This window comes from Lampetra planeri, chromosome 15 (genome assembly GCF_965212315.1).
Source record: "Lampetra planeri chromosome 15, kcLamPlan1.2.h2, whole genome shotgun sequence".
Lineage (NCBI taxonomy): Eukaryota > Metazoa > Chordata > Hyperoartia > Petromyzontiformes > Petromyzontidae > Lampetra > Lampetra planeri.
The window spans coordinates 10,453,176-10,472,933 of NC_136121.1; the positions used below are offsets into that span (position 1 = coordinate 10,453,176).

Consider the following 19,758-nt stretch of genomic DNA (forward strand, 5'->3'; position numbering starts at 1 on the left):
TTAATAATGCCCCGTGCGTCCAACTGGGAGAAAAATAATCGGTCGCATGAGCTCCAAATTTGCACCGACCGCAGGGAAACTGCGCACAGGATGCGTCAGCATTCTCTATCAATGGGAGCCAATTGCAATTGGAACATTTTTCTCAGATTGCAAACGTTCAGGAAAACCTCCATTACGGAATGTAAAACAAGAGGCATGAGTGCGCGCCGTGGCTGGGTGTACAAATTTAGTTTGCCGTGGGCATCGGATGTAATATGGCAGGATCGAGCATCAAAAGTGAGTTCATAACTCATTCTCCAAGAGGCAGATCGTATAAACAGCACGTCTAACAGTGACAGCGTAGAGTCAAGCGGGTATTACAAAAAGCAACTCGAAAGAATAAAACACGGCTCTATAGTGCTGCCGCAGGCAACACTGAGCAATGCCAGACAACACAACTTTGCTCAAAATAAAACAAATGGGCCGATTAGACTGCTCACTTCAAATTAGCCTTGCATCGCGGTGCTTGACACTCCCCAGGGCTTCAAGGTGACTGCGTCATTAGGAATGTACCATTCATCAGGGGATCTGTTAGTTGGGAAGGAGGGTGGCGGTGTTACCCGAGATGCGGTGGATTTTCATAAAAACTGGGAGTCCATTTGTAACCGAGCTGCACTCGTGTATCCATCATCCCAACTGGTCTTTTCAGTCCTTACATTTTGTACTGTCAGCAGGGGGCAGTGCAGTCAAATCCATTGTACTATACCGCAGGTAAATCCTCACTAAACGAGTGAACGCAACGCATTTTCGCTCTTACGCCATTCATTCGCGAACACGTTTCGCACAACACTGAACGTGCGCCGTAATAATGGCATCTGACTGCGTACATACATCGTATCTGGGCAAACTTTTATCGTTGCATTATTTATGAGGATATTTTCACTTAACGCAGAACTTTTCGGGAATGCATCTACCGCGTTAAACGACGACTTGCCGTGCTACGCACCGTCTACACTATCCACCGTCGTAAACCCGCACTGACCAGAGTGGTGAAGCGTGGTCAAATACTGTACTCAAGATTATAATACGCTTCGGAGAGTAAGACGCATCCCACATGTGTGCCTGGTGTCTAGACAATTCTGGACAAGCACACTGGATTAAAAGGCACACACCCAAACATGTAAAATACAGGATGGAAAACAAAGTACGCCCTGTACTCCGTATAACACGGTAACCCTCACGAGCTCCACGGCACAGGGAAGCCCCCGTCCGGCAGTGAATTGATAACACGACTGTGCATGTATATATAAAAAAATGTTTGTCTAGGTAAGGCCCACTGAGCGAAATATAGCTCTTTTTCAGAAACGACCTGACCACATTATATCTCGACGAAGGGGCTTATGTGGACATTTATAGTAGCCGAATACTCTAAACGCATGTTACTACATGTGGCAGGGAAAAACTGGAAGTCCCGGAGAAAAATCGACGCAACCACAGAGAGAACATGCAAACTCCAAATCTACAGGCGTCGGGGTTGAGATCGAAACCACGACCTTCTGAGGTTGTGAGCATCTCGCCACCGTGGTGCCCTATGCCAGGTAATTCTGGACTGTTCTTTGGTTCTTTTCGGTTAAGTCACGTCTAAAAATAAAATAATAAATTAAAATAACATATTACGACGTTTCGATTGCAACACAAGCAATCATCATCAGGTATAAAAGAAATAGCAACAAAAATCTAACTAGAAAACTATAGACAGACATACAAGCAGACAGACATCACAACGGCACACAGAGAGAGGACAAATCGGCACAAAGAGAGGGGGTCGTTTCTGTGACGGTCCCTTAAATATAGAGAGGGGGGGCGGGGACGGAGAGAGGGAGGGGGCAGAGAGAATTAGCATATCAATGAGTGTACGGCAACGTACTGCTGTTGCAAGTAAGATGACAATGTGGAAGGGGCACGCAAAATTGAAAATTAGGAGACAGGCACACGAAAATTAAATAACCTAGCAAAATATCGAAATGTGATGTAATACAACACAGAGAGTCGGTTAACACACAATTAACGCATAGCCTGGTTGATTACGTGTTTCAAAATTTGCTAAGTTAGAATTTTAAGTGTGAAAATTCCAAAGAGAGGACACAGGCAGAGAGAACAAATAGCCAGAAAGAAAAAGGATAAGCTTAAAACTTCCCCGTAGAAGTGGTTCAATCTTAATTTAGGAGCTTTCGTGACTGCAGGAATTATTCTTTGTTTTTTTTCGGTTAAGTCACGTCTAAAAATAAAATAATAAATTAAAATAACATATTACGACGTTTCGATTGCAACACAAGCAATCATCATCAGGTATAAAAGAAATAGCAACAAAAATCTAACTAGAAAACTATAGACAGACATACAAGCAGACAGACATAATTGTGTGTTAACCGACTCTCTGTGTTGTATTACATCACATTTCGATATTTTGCTAGGTTATTTAATTTTCGTGTGCCTGTCTCCTAATTTTCAATTTTGCGTGCCCGTTTTCAATTTTGCGTGCCCGTTCCACATTGTCATCTTACTTGCAACAGCAGTACGTTGCCGTACACTCATTGATATGCTAATTCTCTCTGCCCCCTCCCTCTCTCCGTCCCCGCCCCCCCTCTCTATATTTAAGGGACCGTCACAGAAACGACCCCCTCTCTTTGTGCCGATTTGTCCTCTCTCTGTGTGCCGTTGTGATGTCTGTCTGCTTGTATGTCTGTCTATAGTTTTCTAGTTAGATTTTTGTTGCTATTTCTTTTATACCTGATGATGATTGCTTGTGTTGCAATCGAAACGTCGTAATATGTTATTTTAATTTATTATTTTATTTTTAGACGTGACTTAACCGAAAAGAACCAAAGAATAATTCCTGCAGTCACGAAAGCTCCTAAATTAAGATTAAATTCTGGACTGCTCGGAGACAAACCCTTTCAGCAGCCGGGCAAGGTGTGTACGCCAGGTGCCCCGTCCGCCCACTGGAAGAATGCGCATTGGCGGTCGCGCCCCTGCGCGCAGGCGTAGAAGTTGCGTCCGTTGTTGGGGCCCAGCTTGAGGACGGTGCGCATGACGCAGCGCAGGCCGTGATCGCACTCTGGGAAGTGCAGGTCGGCCCACTGCACAAAGACAAAGATCACCCATATAGTGTTAATGTACATTTGGGGCAAGTGCTGTTAGCACCATTGAAGCCCAGAATGGCACACGAGGGGGTGAGTGGCCCTACAGACACATAACCACACACACACAGATCACACCACCAGCAACCCCCATTAAAGACGACGGCGAGGTGGGGCTGTCAGCGGCGGAGCGCGAGATCTCCCGCAGCTCAGGACCAGAAGTGGCTCACCTCAAAGTGCTGGCACTGCTGCTTCTGCGGGAGGGCGCAGGCGTGGAAGTGCCGGCCCCTGTTGGGCCCGGCTTTCTGCACGACGCGCAGCGCGCATGGGCGGTCGTGGCCCCTGCAGCGTGCCACGGTGCCATCGCACGCCGCTGCCCCGCTCGCATCGGGGATTTCACTGCCAGGAAAACGCACGGTGGCTTAGAATTGATGCTCTCGAAAGGCGAAAGGTACAACCCTCAAATAGCTTGCTCACGCCCCAGGTGCCGGAAGCGCCCTCCACTGTAAGGAGCTACGGGGTATTTTGGCCTATTCAATGCTGGAGCCATGGTGGCAAGATGTTAACTACCTCGCCTGGTAAACAGGAGGTAGTGGGTTCAATCCTGACCCTGACGCCTGTTGTATATATGGAGTTAGTATGTTCTCTCCGTGGTCGTGTGGATTTTTCTCCGGGTCCTCCGGCTTTTCCCTCCACATTTAGAAACAGCGTTTAGAGTATTTGGCTGCTAGAAATTTCCACATGATAAGCCACTTCATTGAGCTATAATTCGTGGCCAGATCGCTTCTGAAAAAGCGATATAGCTCAGTGGGCCTTACCTGGTAAAATAAGATAGTTTTACTTTGTAAGAGGTGAGAGTACCTATACTTTAACCCTCCACTCATATATATATACACATCAGTTCTTCAATATGATTTGGATCGCATTGTGTGTTGATTGGTGACGACATCTGACTTTTTGCTCAATGACCTGGCAGCTTTTTCAGCAACCGAATTCACGGTTGTGATGTACAGCACAACGGCATGAAACCTCTGTAGTTATATAGTTTAAAAAAATCTGTGCTAACTCTGGTTGGGGAAATGTAATCCTTCCTGAAAGTTGAATGCAACTTTCAAATGCCCTTCGCTGGTAATCACACACTAACACACATTTCAGTTACTTCTGTAATTATCAAGAGTCGGTGACCTGACTGACCGAGCACTCTAAAATTAGAAACGGCGGTGTTGCCAACGTCAAAAACATTCCCCTCTGCATTACCCGATTAGTGCGGCTAAGATCCTAGCTGCGCGGACAAATATGGCGCGAGCCGTTTCTCCTCGTGTGATCATGGTTTGGAACAGGGGCGGTTTCTTCATTAGGGCGATTGGGCGACGCACCACAAATGTGTGAAAGGGACTTTTTCAATCACATTAACAATCTCATTCAACCACAGAGCTATGCTAGCCGTTACTGTGCCTCTGGATATAGTCCAATCAGCATCATGTCACGTTCTGTGGAGTACCGCCTCTTTTTGGGCGATTTCACTCCGGCTGAGAATCGCCCCGTGTGGTCCCATAGACTTACATTCAAAGATGTTTTTTTCGAAGGGCGGGCGCTGCAATGCATTCTCTATGGCTTTCGGGAGGGCTCGCACTAACGTGCTTACGTCATCATACGTAAGCACGTTTCAGTCAACAAAATTATTTGTCGCCACCTAGTGGAATCTTTAATAAAAGAAACTGAGTGGATTGTAATAATAGTGAGTATAGAAACAAACAAGATGTATTGTAAGAGTCACTTTATTTTTCATTAATATTAAAGAAGTGAAGTTGCCTTTACATGCTTAAGCTGTTAATTTATCCATTGCATGGGTGGACCTTATCAATCATCCAGACATTTGCCCCCCCTGAGAGATTTTGCAGGAGCCGCCACTGGTTTGGAACGAAACCCATTTTCATGCTGCGGGTTCCGGATGTAGGTGCAGGATCATGTGTTTAAATGCGGTCGATTTCACAGGCTTAACGTACCCGGAATTTTGGCCGCGATTCTTGGGTGTCCTGTCCATAAAGTCGGGCTTGAATCTCTTAAATGCTTGGGAGGCATGGAATGGAGCAACCGGTCCGGGTGTGCGTGGGGCTGTTTTCAGAGGGCTTCTGGAATTTGCACCTTCATTCCAGCTCACCGCCTGTGCACAGAACAAATCACTCCTGGGTTCGGGCTCTGTTGATATGATGTATGTAATTCGTTTCACTGAACGCTCTTTAGCGGTGAATGGAGAATTGTTTAACGATCGTCAACTATGGTCGGAAGCGATGACTCTATGACTCCATCTGTAAGGGTGGGTGGTACAAACAACTCTTGAATGATAACCAATATGAACAGCACTTTAATATTAAGTTGTGTTGCTATTATGGACCTACCAGATTGAAAACCGAGCATATTAATCAAATTCAAGAGGCACAAACCAGAGCTAAAAGGATTTTTTTTTTAAATAGACGAATTTTAACCTGACAGCTGCCTTCCAACTTCCATCCTGCTCACAGTGGCGAGATGTTAACTGCCGTGCCTGGTATGGAGGAGCTCGTGGGCTCAATCCCGACCCCGACGCCTGCTGTATATTTGGAGTTTCAATGTTCTCCGGGTCCTCAGTTTTTTTCCCTCCTCCACATTTAGAATCAACGTGCGTTCAGAGAACTTGGCTGCTATACATTTGCACGTGATAAGCCACTTCGTTCAGCTATCATGTGGGGCCCATTCTGAAAAAATAGCTATACAGCTCAGTGGGCCTTCCCTGGTAAAATAAAAAGTTTCGTTTCTATAAAATAGTTCAGTTTAATACTTACGAAGACAAACACGCTGGAAAGCGCTAAATAATCCACGAATTTTTGCATGAAATTTTACGCACTTGGTTTAGTTTTGAGTCTACCTTCTGGAGGTGATGGGAAGCTTCGATTGCCCCGCAGAACTCTTTACCTGGCCCGAGTCCGACGAGCCCCCTGCCCCAAACGGGGCATCCCGCGCGGGAGGGCCAGGGGGCAACCCAGGAGAGGTGATGATGAGCGTGGCCGTGCCAAACGCCGTGCGTCGGTTGACTTTGGTCACCACACACGGCCGTGGGAAGGCGTTGCACGGGTACAGCATGAGACGGTCGTCATGCAGCGTGGAGCAGTGCTCCGTGCAGTCTGCCTGAGGCTCCGCTGCACAGGAACAGTAATACGTTCTCATCGTTAAATGAGAACTCAAAAGCAACCAACCCAAAAAAAATGTCTGCGTGCTTTTCTGCTCAAACGAGCACAAGGTGGTGAACATCGCCTGTGAATATGGCCATAGGTAAACTACGGTCGACTTCCCACGAGCTCCAGGTGTAAAATAAGTGAGAATAAATCATGAATCATCGATCGGTTTACAACGTGCGTATGTTCTTCGAAGTATTTACTTAGCAATACGGGAGCCAACGCATGTGGCTGTCAGGGATCTTTCTTACCAAAGCATGCCACATACTTGCATTAGACTTATCAGGTTTGCAGAACTGCAAGTGGTCCTTTTAGCTCTAGTTTTGGTCTCCCAAGTATTGGTTAATTCTTCGATCAATTTGGACAGTTTTCCTCTGGGCCATGTCCCTAATAGCAACGCAACTTTGGATAATTGTTGCGCGCGTTATCGTATCCGCTTGTTATAGACAGATGGACACACAGAGCCGACGATAGTTCGCTTTTAACCTTCGTTGGAAAGCTGCAACAAACGTTCAAACTTGACGTTCAAAGATTCGGCACAAGAGGCTGAAAACTAAAAAATTCACCCGTAAAAACAAAGTTTTCACTATAAATCCTTTATATGCGTGGCGGCTAGAGTCCTCTCGTCCTCTGGCTTGAGATGGCTGCCACCTATGGGTCAGATGATTGCCTGGCAGCATTAAGCAATTAGTAATTAAATATAAAAAAAAAATTCCTAAAAATTGTAAAATTTAGCACATTTTTTTTCACGAAAATTAATTGTCATGCACAACGAGTCTGTGTGGAAAATGTCAGCTCGATTGGATCACGGGAAGTGGGTTAAAAAACGACCGAAAGATTTGCACGGTCGTAAGCGCGCAAGCAAGCAAGCAAGCGAACTTAATATAAAGGATTTAAATAAAAAACCGAAAGATTTGCACGGTCGTAAGCGCGCAAGCAAGCAAGCAAGCGAGCGAACTTAATATAAAGGATTTAAAAACCACAAAGTGTTCGTGAGCAAAGGGCCACGGTGGAGTGACGACGCACGGGGAGGTCGCTGGGTGAGGCAGGCGTCGCAAGCCGTGTCGCAGCCGCGGTTGATGAGCGTGCAGGCGGCGCAGGCCCACTCCTCCTCAGCTCGCGACGCAACGTCCTGCCTGCCGACCTCGGTGGTGTCCGGCCTGCCTCCTTGCACCCAGGCCAGAAGGCTGTTGTTTCTGTGCTGCAGTTTGCTGTTTAGGGGGAAACATCGGGAGTTTACAGCAGAGTTCTTCAACTAGACCGTCGCATACCGAAACCAGCGTGCGTTTGACAACTCGTTAATTACACTCGTCACACTTTTTCTGGCATAATGTATTCCAACGGTTTTAAAGTAATTTTGGGGTGCTGATTCCAAATCTGGCATCAGTTTTTCTCTATCACATCAGGTTTTTGAGGATATCAAATATTGCATTTTCAATAAAAACTGCAGAAGAAAAATATTAAATAAATGTGGATATCTACATAAAATAATATTATAAACACACTATCCTAAAAATACAGCACCATATTTTAACACAAAAGCAGTCACTGACTCGCAACAACTTGCAATCATAAGTGACAGAGTTATTTCTGGTAAAATCAATGAAAATGGGGTATGCCGATAGCATAAAAATGAGATGTGATAGAGCAAATCTGAGATCAGATTTGGAATCAGCACCCTGAAATTAGTCTAAAACAGCTGCAAAAGTCCAGGCCAGAAAAAAAAGTTTTTTTTCTTTGTTGACCAGTGTTATCGAAGTGACGGTGACGACACCTCGCTGGGGTTTGAAACTGGGGACCCTCGCTACCTGGGGTCGACGTGCCGTGGATCCTCGTGCTGGCAGCGTGGGCAGAAGTACGTCATGCGCCCATTCTCCCCGAGCCGGCACACGACCACGCGGGTCCGGCACTGCCCACACGCGCTGCGTTTGTACACCCTGCAGTGCTTCTGCAGCGCCGCGCCCGTCTTCCGGCACTGGGTAACAGAAGCGAATCGTCAATATCGGCAGTGGGGAATCTTCACCGGCCCACGACTTCATTACGTATGCCCCGCAAACTGTGTTTATTACGGCCCGTAGCTTAATTTTGTACTGCTCACGAATTCATTTCGTACGACCCTCGACTTAATTTTATACTGCCAATGACTTCATTCACGTGGCCTGTGGAGTTCACTTCTAACAGCCTGCGAACTTCGCTTCGCAGGGCTTATGGCATTCACTTGACATGGCTCGCTAATTAAATTAACATGGTCCGCCCTGACCAGCTTGGTAAAGTATGGTTATACTACCCCAATGACTTATCGGGTGGGAAACCCTTTCATGCAACAGCGGCTTGATGAAGGGCTCAAAATTATTCACGTGTTGTTATTATCGTTGTTACGTACAAAAAACCAGGGGTCGGCAACCAAAATAACAAGATAATTTTTTTTCGTATTCGGTATAAAAAACACTGAATATTTCAGAGCTGCAATGCACTGTGGGTGAATCCGAGACGGTGGCGTTCCTTAGTAAATAACGGTTACAAAGCAGTCACTTAAAGAGCCGCATGCGGCTTCGGAGCCACAGGTTGTCGACCCCCTGATATAAGCTATCCATAGGTGTGCAGTCGGTATGATGAGTGAGTGCTGGCTTTGGTGAATCGGTGATTTGTTTGTTGCTTGCCACCAGGACCCCACCTGATAGAAAAGCAGAGAGAAATCCCTGGTCATTTTCACGAGGTGTTTGATCTGCTCCAAGCTCAGTTGGCTCACCTGAAAAACAAGAACATCACAAAAGCAACAAAGAGAGTATTAATGGTCAAGTGAAGCCACGGTTGACATCAGTGACGAGTGATATCTAAATCCGTTCTGGACACCTAGTTTCTCCAAACCTGCATGACTGACCAGTGTGGTGAAGTATGGTCAAACAAATTTGCATGACCAATATGGCATGGGCAGGCGTTCACACAGGAGTGGATTAGCTATAGACTGAACTTTGTTTTAAGACTATAAAAACCAAATAAAATAAAAGTAAGCTTACTGTTTAAAAACACCAACAGTATGTGTTTGCACAAAGGCAATTCCACTCATGAGTTGCCAGAATAAATGGCAAAGCACCATCATTCTCGACTAAGTGTAAGTGTGTTTTGATTAGACTCCAGGCATTCACAGTATAGGAGTCTTTAGTTTTTCTCCAGGAACAATTTCCAGGCAAGATGGACTAAGGTTTAAGAATAGGAGACATTAAAGAAGCAGGCATCATTTCGCACATTCTATGGCGGCAATATGCTAAATATTCAAAATGTTCTCACATTATGCCACCAATCTCGAATTCGTGGAAGTTCAAAAAGTGGAGTCCAGGGCTTCATTGTTTCCGGGGTCTGGCGGCGTCAGTGTCCCAGAAAATATCTCTGCACCCGGCACATCACGTCCAGTATACAACTCGCTATGGCTCCTCTACCACCTAATCGAGTCTGTCAGTGACCCAGAAAGTATTCGGTGAGAAATACTGCCCCCTTCATGCCAACCCACTCATGGATTCAATAATTAAATTATTGAGCTGCCATCTCGTGGCCTCCGCCGCCGCCACCATAGCCTCAAGGATACACCACCTGGTGTTACCAGATAACCTCACGTTGACCTACCAACTAGCCTCAAAACCTGCTTAGCTTTCTCCGGTGCTCTTAAATGCCACCACTGTGGCATGTGCGCCTTAAAAAAAAAACTGTTGAGAAATGCCCAACAAGAAGCGGCGGCGACGCCAAAGGCTTCTGTGCGCCGCCTGTTCACACCGTAATGGCTGGGTGGAGACCGCTGTCCAGGAGCCCCTCGTTCTTGATGATGTTGCCGACGCCGGGCAGCAGCGCCTGATCGAGCAGCACGTCGCACAGCATGCGGCCCGCGTGGGCCCCCAGTTCCGTGCAGGCCCTCTCCACGTCGAACCGTGACGAGCACACGTCCAGGTCTCCCCGCGCCCGTACGCGCTCGCGACACGCTTCGGCGGACCTACGGTTTCGCGCAAAGGCAACGGTCCCAGGGTTCTACAGACTGGGCTGCTGCGGGGAAAGTGCCTGTTCACGAGTGCCTCTGGGGCCTCTACAAATCCCTGTTTTTTTTCCAAATTCCAGACAATTAAAAATGCCACTGCCAGACTTCTCACCCGCATCCGTAACCAAGATCACGTCACCCCAATACTCCGATCCCAGATCAATTTTAAGATCGCACCCAACGCCTTCAAGATTCTCCATGAACTTGTACCGCCTACCTCTCATCTCACTCTATTCCGCTCCACTCACTCTTCCACCTCTTCCTTCTCATCTCACTATACTCCCCTCCACGCACTCTCCTACCTCTCCCCTCTCATCTCACTCTACTCCCCTCCACGCAATCTCCTACCTCTCCCCTCTCATCTCACTCTACTCCCCTCCACGCACTCTCCTACCTCTCCCCTCTCATCTCACTCTACTCCCCTCCACGTACTCTCCGACCTCTCCCCTCTCATCTCACTCTACTCCCCTTCACGCACTCTCCTACCTCTCCCCTCTCATCTCACTACTCCCCTTCACGCACTCTCTTTGCCTCTCCCCTCTCATCTCACTCTACTCCCCTCCACGTACTCTTCTACCTCTCTGATCTCATCTCACTCTACTCCCCTTCACGCACTCTCCTATCTCTCCCCGATAAATCTCCCTCTGCCCGCCTCCATGCACCCTCCGCTCCAGCAGCCATCCTTGACTCGTCGCTCAGAAGTGAACGCGCCCTCTACTGCCCACCGTCTTTAGCAGCGTCAGCACATGCAGGGCAGCCCTTTCGTCAGTCCCCCGTAGGACGAGGTCTGCGTCAGCACCTGACATCAAAGGTGGAGTCGTAGAAGACGATGCGGTCGCTGCTGAGGACGACTTCCAGGGCGGGTGGACGCTGAGTCTGGCCGTCGGCTCCAGGGTTGATTCTCATGGAACCATTCATGCCGAAGTGCACCCTGTGTGGGAGAGCGCCAAGTTGAACGAACACTGCAGTGTGTGTGAGATCTAATCGTAAGCACAGCTAGTTCATCTGTCAATCATCTCAGTCAACTCAACAACCTTGGTCTGTCCTGTAACCTCCTGCCAGCGAACCTTCCACACTTGACGTAGCATCAAAGTGCACCTTGCCTGGCACAAGCGCCGTGGTGACGTCACCGGCACTTACGGTGGCTGTTATTGCTGTTCTGCTACTGCACTGGTACTTACAGCAGAGGCTTTATAGTAATACTGTACAGTGAGTTGGCAAAAATCAAGCATGTGCATAGATTATGTAAAGAACATTACTGGAGGTACACTACCGAGAAACACCACAATGTGTATTCCAAGCGAAATTATGAAAGGCAGTTTGGTATTAAAATTATTCAAATTGAGAGCACATTTCAATTCATGTATACTAACTGCTATGACATAATGGATCAGAAACATGAAACATTGACAAAGAATACATCAAATAATGCACGTTTCATTGTACCATCTCCCCACGCAATTTATTTAATAATTCACACAATCTATTTATGTAATGTCTCCTCTCAAAAAACACAAATTTTTGGACCGTGAGCTTTTATAGGTTATCTTTTTTTTCTCTCTCCAGGAAACGACCTCAACCCACCTGCCACTCCCGACTAGGCCCAAGGTGTAGTCGGTCCCCTGGGTGGCAGGAAGATTTTTGGAGGCTCAGTGCAAAATTCCAAACGAGGGCCCCCCCCCCCCCCCTTGGCCCTTTCTGAGGTCTCCTCAGTCCCGAGGCCATGGGCAAACTGCCCCACCTGCCCCCCACCACTATCGCTGCAGCCCTGGCAGTGCCTACCGTAGTGCGCTCTCTTTGAAGTAGAGGAACAGCTCCTTGCCCAGGGTCTCCACGCCCGTGTACTGTTGCCCCGTGAGGCTTGAGAGCTGCCCGGCTGGGCACCACCCTCCCGCTGCGCCCTGCGCGGCCTCCTTGCACGGCTGAGAAAGAGACACGGGGAGAATTGGGAGCAGAGTTCGTGTTTGGCTTTCGAGTGCGAACGAACGTCACTGTTCAGTGTAAAGGTGCAGTAATGCAGCTATAGTGTGTACAGGTGGTGCAACTGCACCGGAGTCCAGGTGTCGGACTACGAAGAGCTGAGCAGGCCGGGGGGCAGAACTGGATAGGAGGCCCTCATTTCACGGGTTTTCATCTCGCCACGGTGGTGAAATGTTAACTCCCTCGCCTGATATGCAGGAGGTAGTGGGTTCGATCCCGACCCTGACGTCTGTATATTTGGAGTTTGCACGTCTCTCTCCCTGGGTCCTCCGGTTTGTCCCTCCACATTTAGAATCAACATGAGTTTTGGAGTATTTGCCTGCAATGAATTTCCACATGATGATAAACCACTTCGTTTGCGTGATCATTTGTGGCCAGGTCGCTTCTGAAAAGAGCAATATATCTCAGTGGCTCTTACCTGGTAAAATTAAAAATATTTTTTTTTTAGTTTACTTCCACTAGGTGCCCATACCAACCACGCCACGTCATTGAGGAGGTTAAGAGGTATTGGAGAAAGCTAAGCAGGTTTCAGCCTGGTGAATACTCGTTTGCTTGACTGCCTGGTTATACCAGACAGTCTAGGCTTGGCCTACGTTGTGTGGCCAAGTAAATCGGATGGTGGCACGTGACTGCAGTAGCCGCAGTGCATTATCGAGAGGTGTGAACTGGATGCGTTGTGCCGGGCTGTGAATCGAAAACACTGCAATGCATGAGGATGAGTTCAGTGGCCGGATTAAGGTTCTTGTAGGCCCAAGGCACTCGCTTGATTGTGTGAAAAACACCATTTGAAAATGTAAATTTTGCAATTTAAAGAAATCTCGAAAAGTTAATCTCCGGTGTTAATTTCGCTCACCTTATGAAAAAAACGATTGACATTGACACGACTCTACCTCTTAGTATATATTCTTTGCCTATCCTTACTATACAAATATATTTATTCAAGAAGATACCTTGGTTAAACATGTTTTTGTTAATCATACATACAAACAAAACACATGGTCAAAGTGCGCCTTTTGGCGTCATCTGGTCCAACACCATGTGAGACTAGGCTCTAAGGAAAGCTGTCTCGGGTGTGGACCAATCAATTTCAAGAACAGTGCAAACATTATCAGAGTTGTGTTTTTTGTTTGCATTCCGACCGCAAGTATTGTGGTCAATGCAAACATGACTCCTTGTAAAAAAGGTGTCAGTCTTGTTGACAGATAAAAGGGTAAAAAAACAATTATCATATTTTGTTACTGACAAATGAGGTTCCAATAGTGTAAATGCTTATCCCGAGCTCTCATACTCTGATGGTTCATTGTCCTTGAGTTGTGCGCCTCTTGGCGTCATCTGGTCCAACACCATGTGAGACGAGGCTCTAAGAAAAGCTGTCTCGGGTGTGGACCAATCAATTTCAAGGACAGTGCATACATTATCAGAGTTATGTTTTTTGTTTGCATTCCGATCGCAGGTATTGTGGTCAAAAAGGTGTCAGTCTTGTTGACAAATAAAAGGGTAAAAAAACAATTATCACGTGGTCAAAGTGTTTGTTCTCGTCGGCCCTGGATGAGTTGTAGGAACTCACGCGTTGCTGCTGCTGCTGGTGGTGCTGGTGGTGCTGGACTGCAACTCCAGATGCCGCTGTCCTCGTGCTCAGCACCGTCTGGGAGACGCGAACCCTGACCCTGATCCTCTCTCCGTTCAGCGTGCACCCAGGACCCTCCACCATGGCGATTCAACAACAGCAGCAGCAGCAGCCACCGCTAATCTTGCACAGGGCTGTTGAAGAGCGCTAGTGGCACGAGCAGGGGTGACCACTAGCCGTAGCAGCTACCACCATCCACACAATGATCACGTTCTGGTAGTAGCAGAGGATCTTTTAGCAGGAGCACTATCTCTTAGCAGGAGCACAATCTCTTAGCAGGAGCACTATCTCTTAGCAGGAGCACTATCTCTTAGCAGTAGCTACCACCACCTTATTCTGCAGTCTATAAGATTCTATAAGGAATACTGTCAGGAGCAGCCACCCTCTGTGAGCTACAGCATCCCACTAGCAGCAGCAGCAGCTACTATCAACACTGCAGTGTGATTGCATTATGCGCAAAAGCACGATTTATGTTGAACTTCTTTCGCACCGTACGTAGCCAACCGTGCACAACGGAGGTGCGGGGTGGGGGGAAATGACCAAACTAAACGCACGAAGCAGTTCTAAGTGAAAACGAGTTCAATAAATGAGCGCTATAACGGCAAGATTCGCCAACATCCCTAGCAGTGGTTAGGGAGAAGACGGCTCACGCTCCTGAACCACTACAGACTCCACCTCACCCTGTGTCCTGGCAGTAGCAGCAGCAGCAGCAGCAAGGAGCCCACACGACATTGACAGCCAACAACCCTGACGAGGCCACGGGATTGATGCTGGCAGCGGCTACCCCACACAGCTCACGGCAGCAGGCAACTGCGTCTCAGCAGCAGCAGCAGCAGCGAGCGGGAAAGTTGCTAAACGCAGGCGGCTTCAGCGATCATTCAGTGGCCGGGAACATTTGCAGAAGTAGCAGCAGCATCAGCAACATCAGCAGCAGCATCAGCAAGCAGCTGCGGTTTGCAAGGGCCGAGCACAGAGACGACAGCTGGAGCGGCAACACCTCTCGCTAGCAAACATCAACAACCGCAGCGGAATAAGCTGCTGAGCAGCGAGTTGGGGGAGGAACGAGGAGGAGCGGTGGCGCTGGGGTTGGGTCCACGTGGCTGCTGCTGCTGCTGTTCTATCGACAGAGGCCCATGGACTAGGGGTGGGCTGCCAGAGGGGGCTCGAGTGAGAGTAGCGAGGACGACGAGGAAGAGGAGGGCACACGGGTGAGCGAGAGAGTGAGCGAGAGGTGGGGGGTTTTACTTTTACATAAAGCTAAGTTAAAAAAAAACAACGAAATGATGAACGAAGCAAAGCAAAGTGCCGAATACACCGAGCATCTTCTTGTTTCCACTGATCGTAAAAAAGAGAGCGGAAAAAAAAGGATGGCACACGGGGAGGCAAATGGGCGACTGCGAGGGGAGAAGGTAACGACTGTGAGGCTAGAGGAGAGAGTGGAGAGGGGAGAAACTGCGAGGGAAACGACTGAGGGGTGAGGGCAGAAAGTGTAGCGACTGTGAGGGGTGAGGGGAGCGACTGAGAAGGTAACGACTGAGAGGGTAACGACTGAGAGGGTAACGACTGTGAGTGGAGAGGAGAGAGAGGGGAGGGAGGGTAACGACTGTGAGAGGTGAGGGGAGCGACTGAGGAGAAGGTAACGACTGAGAGGGTAACGACTGTGAATGGAGAGGAGAGAGAGGGGAGGGAGGGTAACGACTGTGAGAGGTGAGGGGAGCGACTGAGGAGAGGGTAACGACTGAGAGGGGTGAGAGGGTAACGACTGAGAGGGGAGAGAGTGGAGCGACTGAGAGGGGTGAGAGGAGAGAGAGAGGAGAGTGCCTTCCCACGTCACACTTGAGGTCTTCAAATTGAACGTTTTCCACAACGGAGGCAAAGAGCAGATGTCCTTCAACCAACACGACAGTTGCAAGTGTGGGTGCAGGCCCTGCTCGGGACCACTGGAGTCACGAGACCCATGAGACAGAGAAGCTTTCCCGGGGAAATAAGCTGAATAAATAATACAATTATAAAAAGAGAGAGAGAGGGTAACGACTGTGAGTGGAGAGGAGAGAATGGAGAAGGTAACGACTGTGAGGATAGAGGGGTGAGAGGGGAGAGAGTGGAGCGACTGTGAGGGGTGAGAGAGAGAATGGAGAAGGTAACGACTGCGAGTGGAGAGGAGAGAATGGAGAAGGTAACGACTGTGAGGATAGAGGGGTTAGAGAGAGAAGAGAGAAGGTAACGACTGTGAGTGGAAAGGAGAGAATGGAGAAGGTAACGACTGCGAGTGGAGAGCGGTGAGAGTGGAGAAGGTAACGACTGAGAGTGGAGAGCGACTGAGAGTGGAGAGCGGTGAGAGTGGAGAGCGACTGAGAGGGGTGAGAGGAGAGAGAGGAGAGTGCCTTCCCACGGCCAAGTCCCACGTCACACTCGAGGTCTTCAAATTGAACGTTTTCCACAACGGAGGCAAAGAGCAGATGTACTTCACCCAACACGACAGTTGCAAGTGCGGGTGCAGGCCCTGCTCGGGACCGCTGGAGTCATGAGGCTCGGACCAGCAGACATGGCCACAAAGACAGGGCTGCAATCGCTCCGGGTGGCTGCCCGGATCCTGGCCGAAGCCAAGGAAGCCTTCTCAGCGGCAGCGGGGAGAACGCCCCCCATCGGCGTTGGGGACGACGAGGCCCCTCTCGGTCCCCCTCCACCGGAGCTCTCCGTCGTGCCGCTGCAGCGCCAATGCCGACAAGCGAAGGCGGATCACAACCTGTGCCGGCTGGAAGACCTACCAGAGGTGGCCTTCGCAAATGTCAAGAGGAAGGTGCTCTACTCCTACATGGTCCGGTTTCACCAACAGGACACCCTGAGGAGCCACAAGGACCATGCCTGGAGGAAAGCCCTGCCCTGCATCTCTCCGGAGAGGCCTCGCTGGAGGCAACTCTACTCCAGCCCGACGTACAACCGCATCGGCGACCTCAGCTGGAGCATCGCCCACGGCACCGTCACCACCAACGCCTCCCTGGCGCGCTTCACCGACACGCCCCCGGAGTGCCGGTTCTGCGGTAAAGTGGAGACGGTGGCGCACCAATACGTGGAGTGCAAGAGCCTGGACTCGCTGTTCAAGGTCCTGAGAAACATCCTACTAAAGTTCAGCCTCCACTTCTCCCCGACGGTCCTCATCTTTGGATACCGAAAGGGCGACGGATCCCAACATCTTCAGGGGCTGGTCAACGTGCTCGTCGGCTACGCCAAGCTCGCCATTTACAGGGCGAGGAAAGTGGCCCTGGAGGGGAAACGTCCGGCCAGCAGCCTGGGCATCTTCCGCGCTCTGGTCGGAGCCAGGGTGTGGCTGGAGTTCCGCCATGCACGGTTGACCCACGCCGTGCCGGCCTTCATGGAGCAGTGGGCGATGGAGGAGGCCGTGTGCTCCGTGGCAGATGACGGGGAGCTCTGCATGCTGTTATGAGCTACCCGTCGGAGGCCGTCGGACTGCGAGGGGGGCGCCGTACATAACGAGAGAGTGAGCGAGAGAATGAGCGACAGAACGAGCGAGAGAGAGAGCGAGTGAGAGAGAGAGCGAGAGAGCGAGCGAGAGAGTGAGCGAAAGAGCGAGCGAGGGCTACATAAAGCCCAGTTTAAAAAAAAAAAAAATTTACGAAATGATGACCGAAACAAAGTGCCGAATACACCGAGCATCTTCTTGTTTCCACTGATCGTAAAAAAAAAAGTAAAAAAAAAGAGAGGGGTGAAAGGAGAGAGAGAGGAGAGTGCCTTCCCACGGCCAAGTCAAACATCACACTTGAGGTCTTCAAATTGAACGTTTTCCACAACGGAGGCAAAAAGCAGATGTCCTTCAACCAACACAACAGTTGCAAGTGCGGGTGCAGGCCCTGCTCGGGACCACTGGAGTCACGAGACCCATGAGACAGAGAAGCTTTCCCGGGGAAATAAGCTGAATTAAGAATACAATGATTAAAAAGAGAGAGAGAGGAGAGAGAGAGAGGAGAGAGGGTAACGACTGTGACTGGAGAGGAGAGAATGGAGAAGGTAACGACTGCGAGGAGTGAGGGGTGAGAGTGGAGCGACTGTGAGGAGAGAGGGGAGAGAGAGTGGAGCGACTGTGAGGGGTGAGAGAGAGAGAGGAGAGAGGGTAACGACTGTGAGTGGAGAGGAGAGAATGGAGAAGGCAACGACTGTGAGTGGAGAAGAGAGAATGGAGAAGGTAGCGACTGTGAGTGGGGAGCGACTGAGGAGAGGGTAACGACTGAGAGGGGTGAGAGGGGAGAGAGTGGAGCGACTGAGAGGGGTGAAAGGAGAGAGAGAGGAGAGTGCCTTCCCACGGCCAAGTCCAACATCACACTTGAGGTCTTCAAATTGAACGTTTTCCACAACGGAGGCAAAAAGCAGATGTCCTTCAACCAACACAACAGTTGCAAGTGCGGGTGCAGGCCCTGCTCGGGACCACTGGAGTCACGAGACCCATGAGACAGAGAAGCTTTCCCGGGGAAATAAGCTGAATTAAGAATACAATGATTAAAAAAGAGAGAGAGGGTAACGACTGTGAGTGGAGTGGAGAGAATGGAGAAGGTAACGACTGAGAGGGTAACGACTGTGAGGGTAACGACTGAGTGGAGAGGAGAGAGAGAGGAGAGAGGGTAACGACTGTGAGTGGAGAGGAGAGAATGGAGAAGGTAACGACTGCGAGGAGTGAGGGGTGAGAGTGGAGCGACTGTGAGGAGAGAGGGGAGAGAGAGTGGAGCGACTGTGAGGGGTGAGAGAGAGAGGAGAGAGGGTAACGACTGTGAGTGGAGAGGAGAGAATGCAGAAGGTAACGACTGTGAGTGGGGAGCGACTGAGGAGAGGGTAACGACTGAGAGGGGTGAGAGTGGAGCGACTGAGAGGTGTGAGAGTGTAACGACTGAGAGGTGTGAGAGGGTAACGACTGAGAGGGGTGAGAGGGGAGAGAGTGGAGCGACTGAGAGGGGTGAAAGGAGAGAGAGAGGAGAGTGCCTTCCCACGGCCAAGTCAAACATAACGCTTGAGGTCTTCACATTGAACGTTTTCCACAACGGAGGCAAAGAGCAAATGTCGTTCATCCAACACAACAGTTGCAAGTGTGGGTGCAGGCCCTGCTCGGGACCACTGGAGTCACGAGACCCATGAGACAGAGAAGCTTTCCCAGGGAAATAAGCTGAATAAATAATACAATGATTAAAAAAAGAGAGAGAGGAGAGAGGGTAACGACTGTGAGTGGAGAGGAGAGAATGGAGAAGGCAACGACTGTGAGTGGAGAAGAGAGAATGGAGAAGGTAGCGACTGTGAGTGGGGAGCGACTGAGGAGAGGGTAACGACTGAGAGGGGTGAGAGGGGAGAGAGTGGAGCGACTGAGAGGGGTGAAAGGAGAGAGAGAGGAGAGTGCCTTCCCACGGCCAAGTCCAACATCACACTTGAGGTCTTCAAATTGAACGTTTTCCACAACGGAGGCAAAGAGCAGATGTCCTTCACCCAACACAACAGTTGCAAGTGCGGGTGCAGGCCCTGCTCGGGACCACTGGAGTCACGAGACCCATGAGACAGAGAAGCTTTCCCGGGGAAATAAGCTGAATAAATAATACAATGATTAAAAAAAGAGAGAGAGGAGAGAGGGTAACGACTGTGAGTGGAGTGGAGAGAATGGAGAAGGTAACGACTGAGAGGGTAACGACTGTGAGGGTAACGACTGAGTGGAGAGGAGAGAGAGAGGAGAGAGGGTAACGACTGTGAGTGGAGAGGAGAGAATGGAGAAGGTAACGACTGCGAGGAGTGAGGGGTGAGAGT

The 19,758-nt window shown here is 49.4% G+C and overlaps 1 protein-coding gene across 3 annotated transcripts in view; it reads right to left on the bottom strand.

Annotated features, from left to right (window-relative positions):
- Positions 1 to 2,608: 2,608 nt before the first annotated feature.
- The window catches only part of NEIL3 (nei like DNA glycosylase 3), a 41,484-nt gene continuing 24,334 nt past the window's right edge, over positions 2,609 to 19,758 (bottom strand). The window contains exons 2-12 of one of the 3 annotated variants that reach the window (XM_078601054.1): positions 13,903 to 14,147; positions 12,138 to 12,277; positions 11,155 to 11,286; positions 10,100 to 10,313; positions 9,006 to 9,080; positions 8,140 to 8,306; positions 7,358 to 7,542; positions 6,072 to 6,295; positions 5,126 to 5,283; positions 3,350 to 3,518; positions 2,609 to 3,119 (exon numbers count right to left, since the gene is read on the bottom strand). In XM_078601054.1, coding sequence (XP_078457180.1) covers positions 2,937 to 3,119; positions 3,350 to 3,518; positions 5,126 to 5,283; positions 6,072 to 6,295; positions 7,358 to 7,542; positions 8,140 to 8,306; positions 9,006 to 9,080; positions 10,100 to 10,313; positions 11,155 to 11,286; positions 12,138 to 12,277; positions 13,903 to 14,046 — 1,791 coding nt within the window. In that variant the 5' untranslated portion in view covers positions 14,047 to 14,147 and the 3' untranslated portion in view covers positions 2,609 to 2,936. Of the gene's footprint in view, positions 3,120 to 3,349; positions 3,519 to 5,125; positions 5,284 to 6,071; positions 6,296 to 7,357; positions 7,543 to 8,139; positions 8,307 to 9,005; positions 9,081 to 10,099; positions 10,314 to 11,154; positions 11,287 to 12,137; positions 12,278 to 13,902; positions 15,903 to 19,758 lie in introns of those variants that run through there. The other 2 variants (XM_078601051.1, XM_078601052.1) reach the window with 2 other exon arrangements.